Source organism: Helianthus annuus, chromosome 16 (genome assembly GCF_002127325.2).
Source record: "Helianthus annuus cultivar XRQ/B chromosome 16, HanXRQr2.0-SUNRISE, whole genome shotgun sequence".
NCBI classification, from domain to species: domain Eukaryota; kingdom Viridiplantae; phylum Streptophyta; class Magnoliopsida; order Asterales; family Asteraceae; genus Helianthus; species Helianthus annuus.
Window position 1 is genome coordinate 102,947,148 of NC_035448.2, and position 18,429 is coordinate 102,965,576.

Genomic DNA, 18,429 nt, shown 5'->3' on the forward strand with positions numbered 1-18,429 from the left:
TGGTGCATCTGGTGCTGGTTCAGCTGGTGCTAGTTCAGCTGGAGATGATGAAGAGGATACGGAATCTGATGATAATCAACCTGAGCCTGGATACGAGTTCTATCTCGATTAACGTGGTGTGAGAAAAGTCGGGAAGATTAGACAACAAGATGATGCTGATTACGTTCCTTCGGATACCGAAGCTGAACGTTTAAAGAGGAAGCAAGTTGTTGCACGTCGAAAGAAAAAGGCAAGGAAGTATATCGGTTCCTCATCTGTGCAGCAAACCGTTCCACAACAAGAGCCTACTTAAGAAGTAGATATGAATCCAATCTTGGATTCACGGCCGATGAAGCTGCTACTTTTATATCATCTCCTCCAAGATCATCCGAACGAACTCCTGAAGTCACGTTAGCTCCAGAAACTCCAACAGTGACACCACAAGAACCGGCTCGCTTAATAGCATCCACTATTCGAGCAACGACTTCTCAACCGACCTCAGAGCGCAGACAAAGTAGATTCTCTCAGATGTAGCAAGATGAAAAGGTAGATTTCCTGTTCTCTCAATTGGAAGCTGCTGTTTGATAGGCAATCGGCAGTGATCAACGTTACAAGAAGCGACATGATCAAGCAACAATTGGAGATAAACATGTTGAATTCCACTGTTAGGCGTCAACAAGCTGAGATTGCATGCCAACAAGAAGAGATTCAACAATTGAAGGCTGAGAATGCACGCTTGAAGACTGCTGATGAAGAAAGAGAACATCAATTGCAGCAAATGCGAGCTACAGATAACACTCGTGGTATTGAGATGAATCTTTTGAAAGAAAGAAACACTGTTGTTCAAAGGTTAGCCGAAGCTCTCAAAGCAAAGCATGAAGATATGAGAGAGTGGTACAACAGTCGCAATACCAAGATAACGGATGGGGTTAAAAGAATCAATGATGGTTTTGATGCCGTAAGAAAGCGTGTTAACATTTTGTGGGGTGACAGATGCAAACAATAGGAAGTCTTGAAGAAACGGGATCATGATTCTAAGGATCCGGGTAACCCTGACCCTTCTGCGACATCTGAGCAACCGCCAACCACTGCATCTACTCAAATTGTTGTCTTCAAGCCTTTACAAATTGGATCTCCACAAGGAACCTCTGGTGGAATCGTAGAAGTACAACAACTAGAGAGCAGTTCTTAAGTTGAAAGCTCCATGGCTGGTACATCCTCTGTTCCTAGTTCTGCTGATATTGCTTTACTGGCTATACATCCTATTACTGGAGAAGTTCTGGAAGAGGGAGAGATTGTTGCTGACCTTTCGCATGAGCAGTTTTTAGCGTGAATGAGATGAAAGAAATTGATGATGCTGCTATTGATGATATTCCAAATGAGCCGGAAACAACAAATTTAGAAAATGTTAAAGAGATTGTCTTTGAAGGCGGTGATAAGAAGTCTTCCTACGTGCGAGAAGACGGGACTGAGTTCACTCCCTTTAATGAAGAATGGTTGAAGGAAAACGTGGACGTCATCGATGATCAATTAAAAAATCGTGATACTTCTGATAATACCTCGGATGTGTTCACAGAGTGGAGAAAGCAGTTCCTATCGAAAGTCTCCAAGCTTATGCCAGCTGCAGTTAAAGTCGACTACCTGAAATACGAGGAAGAGAACTTGCACGGAAAGATTCTTTGCTGGATGTTTGTAAAGGAAATCCATTGCATGTCCATCAAACGTGAATACGATATTCAGTATTTCAGGTCGCCGTTGAGCATTTTGTCCTTACCATTTTATGATGTTGCGGACTTAACAAAGCTTGAGCTCATTAATCGCTCAAACTTCGAAGGAGCAACGTTGTTTGCTCGCAAGATAAAGATGAACAAGAGGACAGGCTGGAAAGACGAGTTGTACAAGCCTCAGTTTCCAATCTATCAGCAAATCAAGTTCACCTTAGATCCATCGACCAACACGGCATGATACAAGCTTGTTTATCAGCCGGCGAAGGTTATGGACAAGATCTCTTTGATGCCGATGAAACAAAAATTTTTGGAAGACATGGCTTTATGGTGTTACGACTCGGATACGCACGAGGACGTTATTGTGTTTAAGGGCGATCAAGAAAACTTCCGCATGCTCGACCCGATATGGGTAGTGAATATGTCCGCGGCCGACATCAACAAGCTGTTCCGACACGATATATTTTACGAAGACAAGGATGCGCATCAAGCGTTACGATTTCAGCGCGTCGCTTGCTTTTGTTACTATCGTGGGATCCACGCTGGCAGTTCCTGGTCTGAGAAACACTGAAGACTGAAGATTGAAGACCGAAGAACAAGTAACAGACAAGTGGGAGTTTGTTGGTGCATATTTTGGTGTCTGTAACTTGTTCTTTATTAGCGTTGTATTTTACGGTCTTTTATTTATTGAGTCTGTTAGTTCCGTCCGTCGACCAAGTCGGATATCCTCCTATCTTACTTTGGTCCGACAGTTGTCTCTTTGGTATGTATGTTATAAACTGATGCATGTTGCATTTGGTCAGTAGTTTATGTCTGTGTGTGTTTTTACATGTTCTGCTGCAAACTGTCAAACAGTTTGCAGCTGTTCTGTTTTGCAGCCCTCGACGAAAGACCCATCTTTCGTCATTCATATGTGTGACGAAAAACCTAGTTATTCCTCACTCTATGTTTCGTCGTGAACTGTGAAGAATAACCTGATTATTCGTCGACCATGGTTTTTCGTCAGGCCCTTTATGTGTTTCGTCATGTTTGGGCTAGGCTGCCTATATAAACCACACTTGGACTTCTGTGAGAAGTCATGAGAGCATATCCTACTGTGAGTTTATCTTCAAGCATTGTGTGTATATGTTTGATGTTTGTTCTCATCCGTTTAATCAATAGACTGTGAATCTTTGGTTACATTGTGTTCTTGATATTCTGTGCTTGGTTTTGCATCGTCACGAGAATTCCGCACTCGTGACCGTGTTTGTTATAAACATGGATTTGGTTTCGTGATCGATCCTCCGAAAATGGACCTACATGTTTTATACTTACTTTATGTTATAATTGCATATAACACCCTTATAGCAAGTCTTTTATACTGAAAATGCCCTAAAACCCATCAAACATAAACTGTACGGGCCCACCACATTTTGCATTAATAACTTACTTAATTATCTTTCAATACTCTGAGCTAGTGATGTCACACCCCGACCACGTAGAACATACAAAACGTGGCGGAAACGTCGGGGAGTGTTGTAACAGAATTAATTGTTTCAAATCCATGGCAATTGAAGTTTCGTTATATTAATCAAACATGAAAGTTTACATTGTTTAAACAAGAACCAAAGAGTACATAACATAAATTAACTAGTTCTTGTCTCGTTTTAAGTCACTAAGGCACAGGTCCGCCTAAGTATATCTTGATAAGTCCTATGCATCATCTCCTGAAAACACATGTGAAAATAGGTACGTCAGCATAAAAATGCCTGTGAGATACATTGGTTGTGTGAAAACGGAATTCATGACTTATGTATGAGAAAATGTTTAGTCATGAACCTCGTATTTTGCTTTGTCTTGTAAATCATTTGAAGAACGGTAAGATCAAATGATATGTATAAATAAGAGAATAATGTATGGTTAAATGAATAACCATGTAAACTGAGTTTGTATAAGATATGTTGTTTGTAAATCATTGTCTTGTGAAAAGTGTGTTATTTGTATAAAATGTTATGTGTCTCAAATTGAAATGATTCAAGTAACGCTACGATATGTAATACCATACAAACACTTATATATAGGAAGTACCAGCGGCGTATCCACCATGCTTGTATCATATTACACATGCCTCGTTACTTAGATCACTTGCTCAAACCAAACCATCAAGATGAAATATTTAACTATTGTAGAAATGTTCATGTATAGTTAAATGTCTATTGTCAATGTAAATCATGTCAACGGATACAACTGGTTTACACGGTTCAATGGTTACAAACGGTTCATATAATCGAAGGGTTAAGATGGTTCACATAGTCAAATGGTTACAACGGTTCAAAATGTAGTATAATGTGTTCATATGCTGGATGAGCATATGCAACAGAAATGCAATGTAGAATAATGTACTACGAATGCACACAATGGGCATACGTAGCATGAAATGTATTGTAAAGTGATGTACTAAGTATGCACACAATGGGCATAAATAGCATGAAATGCGATGTGAAGCAATGTACTAAGTACGCACACAATGGGCATACATAGCATGAAATGTAATGTAAAGCAATGTACTAAGTACGCACACAATGGGCATACATAGCATGAAATGTATTGTAAAGCAATGTACTAAGTACGCACACAATGGGCATACATAGCATGAAATGTAATGAAATCATGTACTATAATGTACTAACGAACATAGCAGGTATATGATGTGAAAACATGGAAAGCATGAAAGTAACAGGTAGGCACATGTGTTTCACCCCAAAACAGTTTGGAAAACTGTAAAAGAGGGGTTCAATGTACTCACCTGAGATTGCTTTGAAGTTCTTGTATAATAACCAAATAATGCTAGAGATCACGGAATATCAAACGACACCTAATAGGTAGCTATATTAATATACCGGACCAAAATCGGAAGGATCGGATAGTATGCGGGTTCGTAAACCAAACGAGTATGGAGACTCGTGAAATATGGTTTAACAAAGCCTACATACTAAAATGAAACCTAATCTAAGTGCTTGCGACCCATTACGACCCGTTTAGGTAGCTTATGCTACCTTAACGCGTCGTTCGCGTAGAACGCGTTTGGAACGCCTAACATCATGACCACAAGGTATAACCTCGGAAGGTTATAGCTATGGTCACCGAATGTGTTTGGTCGGATCCTAATGATCGACCAAATGGGCCGGGTTCGAAAGTATAAGCGATGGTTTAGATCGCTTACCTTACGACCCTATATATGCACTAAACTAAAAGTGACGAGCTAAGCATGTTAGAACATGCTTAATAAGTTTAGAAAACAGGTTTGGCATCAAAACAAACGGCTTTCATGCTCACGAGTAGTTGGTTACAAAATACGCAAGAATGCGTATTTTGGCCGAAACTACGACTCGTCACTGAGCCTAGATAACGTGGTAATCAGTAGGTATAGTCACTACGGACTATAACCATCGTGATCACGCTCACGTTATGAAGTTCCATGAACTTCGGGTTGACCATAGGATGGTCACACAGAAAGTCAAGCAAAACTTTGACTTTCGGACTCGAAAAGCGAATAAAAGAACGAAAGAACACTTACGAAGGGTCCCCGAATGCTAATCTAGATCAAAATGGCTCAGGTATGAAACAAAGGTTCCAACTTAGAGCTTTTAGATCAGATTGTGTGAGTTTTTAGCAAAAAGGGGGGGGGGTATTTATAGGAAAAGCAAAGCCGTTAGGATCGTTTCTTGAATAACGTGCCACGATCTAACCCGTACACTTGTCGAAAAGTTGTGGTGGCTCATTTTGCCCCCACCATAGGGTTTTGACAAGTGGCATTGCCCTTAGAGTTGAAGGGCTGTTACAAGCTGTTTAAACATTGAATCTGGTCCAGAAGGGGCCTCGCGTGACGCCTAGACCCGTCGCGTCACGCCTAGCCCTTATTTCTGCAGAATTTGCAGAAATAGTCCCTGCACATGTTTCGTTGCGTAACGGCACTTCTAACACCCGTCAAACCCAATTTCAAGCTCTGTAATGATGTTAAGACATAGGGAACATGAAATATGCTTGAAAATATCCCGGATGTCGGTTCGTTTGATCGTACGAACGCGATGTTCACTTAATTACGACGGAATGCGCATAAGCGCGAAAGACGATCCAAATGACGCGACGAATGGATTTTTCTCATGCCAAACACTAAGGCATAATATTAGGATGCTTACATAAATTTTTGGATGTCCGGATGTATTCAGAACGTAAGTTATGCGCGAAAGTGCAAACTTATGCACTTTTTGACATTTTTAGTCCCTGAATGATCCAAAAGTTTATTTTAGCATACCGAACCCCTCAAAGCCTATTTCTAAGCTATGTAAAGGATATTTATGGTATGTTTAACTTATGGACATATTCCGGAATGTCTGTTTTAGTACGAATCGTCATACTTTCGTAGTTTGTCAAGTTTAGTCCCTGTAAGCGAATAAACTTGTTTTTGCCATACCAAAGCCTTCAAAACTTATTTCTAAGTTATGTATAGGTTATTTAAGGTATGTTGAGTATATGTTGATGTTCCGGAGTATTTGTCGCATTAAACTGAGTACGTTTACACACTAGTTTGCGTATAATTCTCCAGAAAGCGATATAAAGTTTGAAATTGAACAAGAATTGATATGTGCAAAAGATACACATATTTATACAAGATCCCAAGTATGAAATACAATATTTCATCGGCTTGGTATTTGTTTGATGGTCGCGGTGACACAGGTGTCACAAGTGGGATTGTATCCTTGCTGACTCAAACCAGTAGGTCGAGGGTAACGTCACATTCAAAAGAGGGGCCTACTACTATAACTAAGATAATCTCTTAAAATGTCCAAAGTGCGGAAATCATCAAAAGGGTACATGAAAGATAAGTCGGATCCAAGTGATTCTTTCTTGTCTATCTAAATTTATTTTATTTTATTTTCTGTTTTTATCTTTCTATTAGTTTAAAATTTTCTTAAAGTTTGGTTCGATTAGTAGTTGATGATAAGCCAGTATTAAAAGCTCTTGTGTCCTTGGACGACCTCGGTATCTTGCCGTCACTATACTACGTCCGCGATGGGTGCACTTGCCCTAACGTATGTAGAGTGATAGTAAAATATCGTGTTTTATAAATTTAAAACTTGAATTCGGCGAGTTAAAATGGAGCTAAAAATATAACTAAAAATATACTTACACCAACACACGTCAAGTTTTTCTCAACATAGGGTCATGCTAAAGCAACATGGTGCGTGGTCAACTCTAGGGTTTCCACAATCTGAAGAAGTACAACAAGTACTTTGGCCACGGGCCGTGTCGTTGACACATGGGTTCGTGTTAGTACAAATCTGACACTGCAATTAATGTAGAAGAGAGAAACTGATGGCCACGGGGCTATGCCAGGCGGGCACGAGCCGTGGTGGATGTTCTGTTTTCAACTATAAATAGGGATGCTTGGTTTCACTTCAACTCATCCATTGGCAAACCACTTCTCTCTCACTTGCCACCACTCAACCACCACTACAACACCATCATCCACCACCATCATCCATTTTCCATCTTTAGAGTGTGTGTAGTTCGAATGGAGTACATTATCAAGAGCAAAGATTTGATAATTCGAAGATGCCTTTTATTGATGATTCAAGTGATAATGATGATGTCAGTGTTAGTGAGTTGAAGAAGAGGATCGTAATACTTGAACAAGATTCTATCCATAAAGATGCGAAGATTGTTCAGCTTGAAGACACGATCGCTCACAAGGATCAGCAGGTCGATCAGTTACAAGGAGATGTGGGATTTTTATTCTCCATTGTTTATGATATACGTGGAAAGTTAGAAAAGCAGTTTACCCAGGGGTTTGCTGAACTAACTGGCTTGGAGAAATATGAAATTTTGCTGAAGCTAGAGCTCGAGAGTTTGCTAAAGATGATGCTGAGCGTGAAGCAGCATTGAATTTGTATTTCAACACTCCCGCTGATAAAGAAAAGGCTAAAGAAAAAGCAAAGAGATTTAAAAAGAAAAGGGAGTTAGTTGTGGTTAAGAATAGAAATTTGAACCCTGTGGATTCTACTGTTGAAGCTACTCATCATCTGCTGGATATAGGTTCGAGCTTGTATGGCCAGGTAGGAAACAAGTATGGTATTGTGAGTTGGGATTATGATCATGATAGAAAGATATGGTGGATCAAAAGAAAGATTGGTCCGGTGGAATATTATTCTCAACCAGGTCAGTTTCAATCTCTAACCAAGGTGGATTTATCCATGCTTGTGAATGCTCCTTACACTGATGATGAGCCAAATGGAAAAAGGATATATGTTCTTTGAAGGACTTAAAAGAGAGGTTAAGAGAGGGTTTCCTTCAATGAAGACTGCGGAATCCTATCTTAAACTTGCTCCTAGAGTTCGTGATCCAAGGACGAATAGGCGATTGAAGAACGTGATCTGGCCTCCTACAGATAAAGAGAAATCTATTTCGTTAGTGAAGAAAATCCCAGAGGTGGACTCAAGAATCTGAAATTCTGGGTGTATGATGAATCTGTGGGGCAAGCTTTGATGGTATGTGATGGTGATGTGCAATATAGAATGGCAGATCAAGTTGACTTATTGACATTGAGCGTACAAGATCTTAGAAGTTCTAACACGGCATCAGATTTAATCTACTGAGAACTATGAAATGGTTGCTAAAGGGTGGACTGGAGCTGTTGCTGGTGCGTTGCACATCAAGAAACAAGGATTTGCTGGTTTGAGGGATACTATTGGTGGCAGTAGAAGCAGTTGAGATCGAAGTGCCCTTATGCTATAAACCTAGTGGGGATTATTGGAACCTGAAGGTTTACGCATAATGGGTTAAGTAGTTAACTAGTTTGGGCTTGTAATGTAACTAGTTTTGGGTCGATATTGTGGGTATTTAGGTGGTTTTAGCTGGGCTTCGTTAGGGGCTTTAGGACCATATTTGAGTTGGCCATCCGAAACATCTCCACCATGATCATTTGAGTAAACATTTGCAGCGGAAGTTGCAAAACGATTTGCAGCCATGGTGGATATAAATGTGCAGAACAAGAACAATGCAGAATAATGTAAGAAAGAAGAATATTTGAGGGACACTTTTGATTAGCGGGAAAATGTCTTGGTAACCGGCAAATATTTGCCGGTATTACATATACATACATCACTTGATGGCGGTTAGATTTGGCGGGTAACTGCCATTGCAGTTTAGTTTGAAATGATTACCAGATTATCTTTAAACCGCTTATCAATATCGTCCTAATATACTAATAATCCGACTACATATCATACATACACATATTGTTCGAATAATTATAAAACATAACTAAAGTATAACTAACATTAAAGTGAACATATTTCCAACACAACCCCCTTAAACTTTGGTTATGTTAGAACCCTTTTGCATGACACTTCGATTGGCGTCTTCCATTGCTTTCTTCATGTAGCTAAAATTGAAACGCTTCCTCCTTTTGTGCATGTTCCAGTTATCCTCCCATCCGTTTCCGGCGAACAGTGCAAACTGGGTTGAATCAGCACCATTGTAAACATTATCAGCATTTTCATTCTGATCTGTTCCTTCACTTCGTGTCTTCCTGTGTCTATCTCCTGTGAGTTCAGCACCATCATTTACCATCTCTTTCACATGAACTGCCTCCTGTACCGATTTGAATTTGTAATAGTATTCGAGGACATCGAGATACATAGCGTATGTAATCCTCATATAATCTCCATCCTTGTATTCAAACCCCAAATCTTTTGCTATGATGGGCCATATGTTTTCGGTAGTCACCTCTCGATATCCACCGTCTTTTGCCACCAAGATATACAGACTTAATAAGTCTATTTTCCTTTGATCTGGGAAGTACGGTGGAACAGGTCTTGATGTGATCCCCATGTATTCATATAGAAACCAGTGAATCATTTCTTCAAACTTTCGTTGAAGAACAACCTTATACTTGAAGACATAATCTTGGTCATCGAGCATATTGATTAGAGCCTTACAATCAGCAAATTCCCGGAATTCTAATGTTTTAAGAATCATCAGATTCCAGTCATCTTCTTGTTCATTCGAAACATTTAGAGTTTCAAAATAGGAATTCAGAAAATCATCTTTAAATTCATCATCGATACCGCACATATCATGCAGTCTTTTCTTTTCTTTTAATCCCAAATCCTCCTCTTTCGTTAAACAGGTTTTATCATTCCTTGTGTTCATCACCGGAGATGAGAACATGGGAAAGATCTTACAAGTATCACCGGATTTTCTGACCGTGAAGCCTTGAAGTGTTAACTGTTCAAGACTTAAAACATTACGATCAATATCCGGCGAGTAGAAAACACTAGGAATGTTCAGTGTTTCGTTTCCCATTTTCATTTCCACTACACCCACTCCTCGGATGAATAAGAAATTATTCATTCCGAATCTAGTTTCTACCCCCATTATATGTTTTACATGCTTGAAAACATCTATGTTACCCACAAAATGATGATTAAACGTCGGATTGACATACCATATATCTTTTCATTGCCCACCGTGGGTTCCTGTAACGACCATTTCATCTCGGCAATGCACTTCATCCTCCTGTGTTCTTATTCCGGCATTAATCGCTTGCCGAATCAGTTGCGACTCTTCATCATTCTCTTTGGTTTTACACGTGTTAATCTGATGTCCAGGCAGATGGCAATAGTAACACAATCGTTCACGTTGGGTTCTTCGTTTTCTTTCATTTTTCTCATCAATGCAATGTTGACAGGGCATTGATGTGGCAGTCGGTTTAATTTCTGCATCGGATCTTGTAGTGGCTCTGATACCACTATGTTGGCCATCCGAAACATCTCCACGATGATCATTTGAGTAAACATTTGCAGCGGAAGTTGCAAAACGATTTGCAGCCATGGTGGATATAAATGTGCAGAACAAGAACAATGCAGAATAATGTAAGAAAGAAGAATATTTGAGGGACACTTTCGATTAGCGGGAAAATGTCTTGGTAACCGGCAAATATTTGCCGGTATTACATATACATACATCACTTGATGGCGGTTAGATTTGGCGGGTAACTGCCATTGCAGTTTAGTTTGAAATGATTACCCGCTTATCTTTAAACCGCTTATCATTATCGTCCTAATATACTAATAATCCGACTACATATTATACATACACATATTGTTCGAATAATTATAAAACATAACTAAGGTTTAACTAACATTAAAGTGAACATATTTCCAACAATTTGGTTAGTATAAGTAGAAACCCTTTGTAACAATTTAGGGGCTTTAGGACCATATTTGGTTAGTATAAGTAGAAACCCTTTGTAACAATTTAGGGTTAATCAGCTTTTGTGAAGTCTAGAGCCAGCCGAAATCGAGAATAATCTTGTATCTGACATCTTCTTGGTGTATGCAAGATAAGCTTTTTGATTCATATTCATTGTGTTCATTATTCTTGAATCGTTTTGTGTTTAGTTTCCGCATGAATACAAAACTAGTGTTTGATATCATTGAAAGATCTGTCACGAGATTACAAAAACCTTAGAAACACACAATGGAAACAACAAACATCACGCTCGATGACGTGTTCACGATCACATGAAGTTCTGGAATCAGCTATTGAAACAAACTTGCAGAACCCGAAGCTAAAACCAACGTACACGGACCGAGAAAACAAGTCACAGTTAACCAATTCAACCCGTGAAAGGGGCGAAGTGATCATTATCGGAAACCTAGTTTGACTGAACAAGGTAGTCTAGTGGAGGGTATCAGCGAGCGATCGGAGGTGGTTGCCGACAGTTGCGGTGCGACGATCGCCGGAGGTAGGCGATCAGCTGGTTAATATATTACCAAACCAAGTAAACGACTAAACCTAATTTCAATCAATGTATACTGTTAATCAGACTATATCTTCGAAAGCCATATAGAAATGCAAATTTAAAGTATCGATTATCTGCTTGAGGAGACTATCGGTGATTCGGTAATAATTGCAAATTAGAATTCGATCGTCGACATCGATCTTTCGAGTTATACCGGTGATGTTGATCGGGTTTTTAAGTGAAGCCGAGTCATACCGTAGATGTTGATCGGGTTTCTGAGTGGAGGTCTCATGGTTTATGACTAAGGGGAATCTAGATGTGGAATTATAGTTTCTGGTAAGGTTGCTGGTGACCAAAGAGTTTGTGCCTATGGCTCATCATTTTTTACACTTGAAATAAATATAAACTCGATATACATATGGAGTTAAGTTCAAGTACAAAGCGTCTTATTGTACGAAACGTATGAAAGGCATGAAAAAGCAAAAAAAAAAAAAAAAAAAAACAACGCAGTGGCAATTTCGTAATTATTTGCTCGTTGCATAATTATCAAAATTACTCTCTACAAATGATCTTGTAGGGTAATTTTGTAAAATGATTATGTAGGATAATTATCAAAATTACTCTACAAATGTATCAAAATTACTTTGCAAGTTTATCAAACAATATACAATTCAAAATTACTTTACAAGATCATTTATAGAGTAATTATGATACTCTACAAAATTATCATACAAGATAATTTGTAGACTAATTATGATACTCTACAAAATTACTGTACAAAATCAAAATTACCCTACAAAATTATTTTACAAAATTACACTATTAGATCATTTGTAGGGTAATTTTGATAATTACTCTACAAGTAAATATATAATTAGGAAATGCCACCACGTTTTTTTACCTTTTCACCCTATTCGTACGTTTTGTATAATAAGAGTATCTGTATTTGATTTTTTTCTATACATATGTGTGTTGATAGTATTATTTTTTTTGCTATATCTACACTCATTGCTGATTGGTTCTTAAATGTGTCATTTTTAAAATTAAAATTTAGCATGCAAGAATTTTAACATTGCTTCTTTTTAGCACGATTCGTGTTTGTCATTGTAGGCTCTTGGTGGCCCTTAAAGTACGTTATCCATAAAGGATTACTATTCTAAGAGTAAAGCATGAAAGTTGACAACTACGTTTTTTTGTTTTTGTTGTAATAAGCCTATTATAATTATTTTCTTTGCGACTTTCTACGTCAAGCTACAAAATCTTAAGAGTCACTTGATAACTATTAATGTATATAAAAGTGCCGCAATATTGTTTCTACATATAACTAAAATATATGGATTTTATGATGAACACTTAAGAAAGTGAGTTTCCAACATTCTTTAATATTCAACTTACTCATAGCTCAATGAACTATTTGAGGATATGTCAAATGTCTAATATATCCTATGATAAACAAATCAAGAGTGTCAATCTTTTTTGAAATCAGAATGTGCATATAGAAAATCTTTTGAGGTTGATTTGAAATCTACATAGCATGTTCAGGTGAAGATTTTTGATGGTTTGATATTGATAGCATTGTTGGTGCTCTAAAAGGAAATAAAAAAAATAGTAACTTGGCAAATAGGCAACTACCCTGTGTAGGTTGTTTTTGAGCCTCTTTTCCTTTTTGAACCAACTTAACAACTATCTTGCTTCACAAGGAAAAGGAAAAGGAAAGTCAAAAGACTACGATTCTGATAACTTATTGGATAATGAATCCGACGACGAGTGACTTGTTGTTTTTAATGTATGATTTAATTAAATGTTGTAGGATTATAATGTACGACTTAAACCTAGTTTTTAATTATATTACCTTTAGTATATGTCCATGGCGTATGTTTGCGTTGTTTGAAATAGGCAAGTTCTGTTTTTTCGGCCGAAAAAGTGGCTGGGTGCTGTATATACAGCTGTTGTATTAAAAAAAAAAAAAAAAAAAACTTTTAGCGGAGACACGTGTCGCCTCTATTGCCTTAAAACCTTTACCGACCATGGTCAATACCGGCGACCCTTTAGGGACGACATGTGTCGTCGCTAAAGATCTAAGAGCAATACCGGCGACGTTGACCTTTAGCGACGACAGGAGGCCGATAGCGGCCGACCATTTACCGGCGACGTGTCGCCGCTAAAGGTCAATACCGGCGACAATTTCAACAAATACCGGCGACAGCTGTCGCCGCTAAAGGTGGTCCATTCTTGTAGTGTTGATTGATATTTTGTTTTTTTACACCTCTATGTGTAGACTGTTTTTAAGCCCCTTTTTCCCATTTCTTTATACAAGCGTTAGATTGATATTTTGTTTTTTACACCTCTAGCTTCTCCGACGCTTTCCCCTTTATACCACATCTCTACATCCCCAATACTCCACATGCTTCAAATCCAAAACCTCCATAAAACCCAAATCAATTCCTGCTTAAAGTCCAAAATACCGTTTCTTCCCACCGAACTATTAAGCCTATTAAGCGACTAATGGGAGGAACAACTTAACGACTTTTCCAGCCTCTTCTTCGACCTTTTACTGCTTCTTGCAGTTAATCCAAACGTGGCAATGCTTGCTTTAATAACATAGGACATCCAGTAAGAGAATATTTACTTTTAACTGCAGTAACTTTGTCTCACAACACAACACAACACAAAGTTATTTTCTAATATGGAATTTAATTTATAAACTATCAAGAGTTAAAATGCTGAAGCTAAAGGAAACTCAGGTTGAGAAGTAATTAAATTTGTTATTAGTTCACTTGGACTTAATTGACACACCTTCACATCGAAAAAGGTTAACATAGAGTCATAGATCTATGCAAGGGATCATTACCAACTAGATGCAACGCAATATTGAATCTCATATCCTAAACTACGCGACATGGATATGTGTTCTGATCAAAATGATTATAAACTAAAGGAAATTTATGAAACAAAACATAGTTATTGATTTTGATAATAATTATTATAATTTTACATAAGAAAACCTTTAGGACGATGAATAATACAAAGTGGTTGATATAGTACATGAGCGTTTGAAGACAAGAAATGCACAAAGGTTTTAATAGTAAAGGACTCGTTTCTTGGGCTTAAAGAGAAATCTAGATCGATATGTCGAGTCGAAAACATCCCCTAGAAGACGAAATTGTAGTATGGCAAATATAATGACTGGCATGCCAGCTAAACCGGTGATAGTAATGGGCACCCACTGCAGCTTCTTATTGTAAAGTACAAAGAAACTCGCACTAAATGCCACCATCATGGTTACAATAGATAAAAAGAGTGTTGCAAGACCGGTCATTAGTTTATTCGGTAAAGATGTCAAGAAATCATGTTCAGCATAACGTGATGTGAGGATAGATAAGAATATGAGGACTGATGTTGATGAGGATATTAAAGAAACTGCATCTGAGATCACAAAAATAATGAGGGCTGGCTCTTTGCGGAAGAAAGGAATACCGGTGTTTTGGTTGTATCCACCCGGAAGTGTAAAGGCGGCTGCAAATGCGATGGTGGCTATGAGGGTTGCAACCACCATACATTGAGATGCTGTATCTTTCATCCAATTCTCGCCTTTGGTTACCAAGTCTGCATGTTTCTTCGTGAACAAGTCGCGTGGTGTTTCACCAGCTGCATTCTTCCTTTGACGGTGTTGAGGTGGGATCATATTCTCTACCTCCTGCAAAATATGTCAAGTTATTTTAATGAGTGAAAACCATTCACTCCACCTGTCAGAATGGTTTTGATGAAAACATGTAACAAGTGCACCTATAATTTTTTTTCATGGATCTTAAAGGAACATAATAATTAATGTATTAAATATATGATCATGGTAAACTATGTTACTAAGCTAAATTTTGATATAAAATTTTAGAGAAGATTATATGCATAGCACACACTTTCGCTAACTTTATATGGCCCCATTTTATGCGTTCCTTTTTTAGCATTGATTTTTTTCGGCTTCATTATATTATATATGTGGCATCCAAGTTGATTATATGAACATATGTAAAAAAGATGCATGATATTATATTAAGATTAAAAAGAAAGATGTACCTTGAACCATAATAACTCTCTTTGCATTTGTAAAGCAACTCCAGACACACTTTGAAATCGTGTTTGCTTGGCACTCTTTGCGACCATATGCAACATGTTATTTCCTTTTTTGTCTTTAATAGGAGTTATTAAATCTTTCATAGCACCAATCTCATATAACAGATTGTAGATCTTTTCTTGACGACGTTTGATCGCCAAGTGAAATATAGTTTTCCCTTTGTCATCTACTTTCCATATCACATCAGGATATATGCGAATGAGCTCAATTATAAAGCGTGTGTTGCCCATTTTAGTAGCAAGAAAAAGTACTCGCGAAGGGTTCGTCTTTATTTTATTTTCAGTATCGCTCTTATTTTCCTTTTCAATCTGTTTCTTAGGCATTTGGTCCAGCTTTTCCAAAAGTAGTTTTACTAATGGAAGGCCTTCACATTCTTTTTCTTTATTTTCCTTTTCAACCCATACAGACGGCCCTCGGATTATGTCATCAATATCATTCTTGTGCATTTTGGAAAGCTTTTCACAAATTAATTTAAGCAATTGCAAGGCTAATTCACCATCTTTTTCATGGGGCCATAAGTTCACATGAAACAATGCAGAAACTGAAAGAAAAAAAATAAACAACGAAGAAGACCATCATACCACATCCTCTGAGTAAAACTGAGTTGTTGATAACTAGAACACAATATTAATTATCATGTTTTGAAACTTGTACACTTGAAATGTACAAGTTGAAGCGCCAATAATCCATAAAAAAACTAATAGCCTTTTTTCTCATAAAGAAATACTAGATCATGATTGTGATAACATATAGTTTTAGTAATGTATTTAACATATCAATCATTCTTAAAATTCATAGAATGAAAAAAAAAAGTGGCCACTGAAGCTAAAAGATATAGGTAGGAATGAGTTTAAATTACTCCCACGAATCGCGAGCATATAAAACGAATGTATACGAAGCAAAGAAAATAAGTGAGGAGCATAAACTTACTTGACTTGATGCCACTTAAGAAAACATTTAATTTATTTCTTTCAAATGCTTTAGTCTTCTGAGCCAAAGCTAAGAGAACATCGGTAAGTAACGGCTTGTTATCACACAGTTCGGGGCGATCAATAACTATTTGTATAGCAACATCTACGTAAGAAAATATGGTCAGCTTATGAGAGAAATTGCAAGAAATTAAATGGTGAAGAAAACATGTGAAAAAGAAACGCCAACTTGTAAGAAGTACTAACCAAAGATATCAGCTTCAACACATTTTTGTAGGACCCAACCCCGATTGTTAGGTGTCCAACAATCGCCATTCATTTTGTTAGAGATACCATATAGATAATTCACCATATCAGGTTTTGCAAACAAAGCAGCCATATAGAGTGGCGTAATTCCACTGATATTAATGATTTCAATCAATGCTCGATTCTTTTTCACCAGTATCTTTGCTGTTTCTATATTTCCTGCTTGAGCTGCTAGAGTGAGGGCAGTGTTCAAATTTTTGTTTTGTAACTCCAAGTCCTCTTTTTTCATCATAGTTACTAGATTTATCACAAATTCTTTCACAGCTTTGGTCCTTTCTGCTGACGCTGCCACATGAAGCAGTGTTTCATGGTTTTCGGTGATAGCACAACGTACCAGATCTAGGTTTTTGTCAAGAATGAGTTTCGCTGCATTCCAATCTCCTTTGATTGCTGCTTCATAAAGCGGAACACCTATCTTGGTGTATTCTTCTCTAGGTCCTTCAAAATTCAAACACGACACCCAGATTTGATACACACAAAAACAAGAAAACATATTCCTTTTTTTTTTTTTTTTTTTTTTGAACGACAAATTTGGATCACTAGAGATACAACAATTCAGAAAGAAACCCAATAAATCTAAGAAAAACCCTTGTGGGAATCGAACCCAGGACCTAATGGCCGCTAAGCCTTATCCCACCCCAAAGATGCCACTAGGGTATAATGCCATGGACGAAAACATATTCCATGCCAAAGCTTGGCTTCTGACTCTTTCGTTATTATAAAACTAAATACATAACCCTCTATTTATACTAAACTTATTGTTATTATAAAACTGAATACGTAACCCTCTATTTATACTAAACTTATATAATCATAACCTAAATTAACTGAATTTATAAAATAATCAAATAAATTTAATCTATAAACCTAAATATTTTAACCGAACAATTAATTAAACATTCTACTTTATCTTCTTATTTTGTCTTCTCAAATAAACTCATCCAAATTATTTCCAACAATAGTTGGCCTCATTTTCTCTTGTAACTATAGATGCGAAAACAGTCATACTACATCACATAAACTTTAAAACAAAAATCCTCGACTCATATCATCAAGGTTGGAATTAAGGTACTGATGGATATATTAGTGAAAAAAGTTGAGAAATTAATTACCTCGAAGTAGATCTAAACGAGGATGGTTTGGTTGTTGTGGCATTGGTGGTGGCGCTGGTGGTAATTGTTGAGGGATCTGAACGATACTATGGTTGTGCTGAGGGTCTATGGGATTGACTGGATTTGCATGGCCAGAGCTTGTACCTGGATAGTTCATCCTTTCGGCTGCAATGTCATAGTAATTAGTCATTAGTAGTAATATAACTGGAATAGAATCATAAGAACATCCAGTGAGCCTTTTAGTTTCGAAAGTACCTGTGAGGATCTGAGTTATTTCAACACGTACTGACCAATGGTGTTATATATGATCATGAATGGAGATCACAGGGCTTGAACCTGAATTTATAGACGTCCATATATAAAAACAATTTGGCAATCACTATTGTGGAAAGTCAACGTCTATCTGGCAACAGGCAAACCATTAGTGCTATAATTAACCCCATAAAAGTATATAAAATTA

The 18,429-nt window shown here is 37.5% G+C and overlaps 1 protein-coding gene across 2 annotated transcripts; it reads right to left on the reverse strand.

Moving 5' to 3' along the window:
* Positions 1 to 14,486: 14,486 nt before the first annotated feature.
* On the reverse strand, positions 14,487 to 18,126 carry LOC110925863 (ankyrin repeat-containing protein At2g01680). 2 transcript variants are annotated; one of them, XM_035985827.1, is made up of 5 exons: positions 17,970 to 18,126; positions 16,798 to 17,295; positions 16,553 to 16,696; positions 15,565 to 15,788; positions 14,487 to 15,187 (listed from the first exon to the last, which is right to left on the reverse strand). In XM_035985827.1, the coding sequence occupies exons 1-5, from the start codon at positions 18,124 to 18,126 to the stop codon at positions 14,570 to 14,572; spliced, it is 1,641 nt and encodes a 546-aa protein (XP_035841720.1). In that variant the 3' UTR covers positions 14,487 to 14,569. The 2 variants fall into 2 exon arrangements, with proteins under 2 accessions (XP_035841720.1, XP_022025373.1); XM_022169681.2 differs by having other exon boundaries at positions 15,565 to 16,163.
* Positions 18,127 to 18,429: the final 303 nt, after the last annotated feature.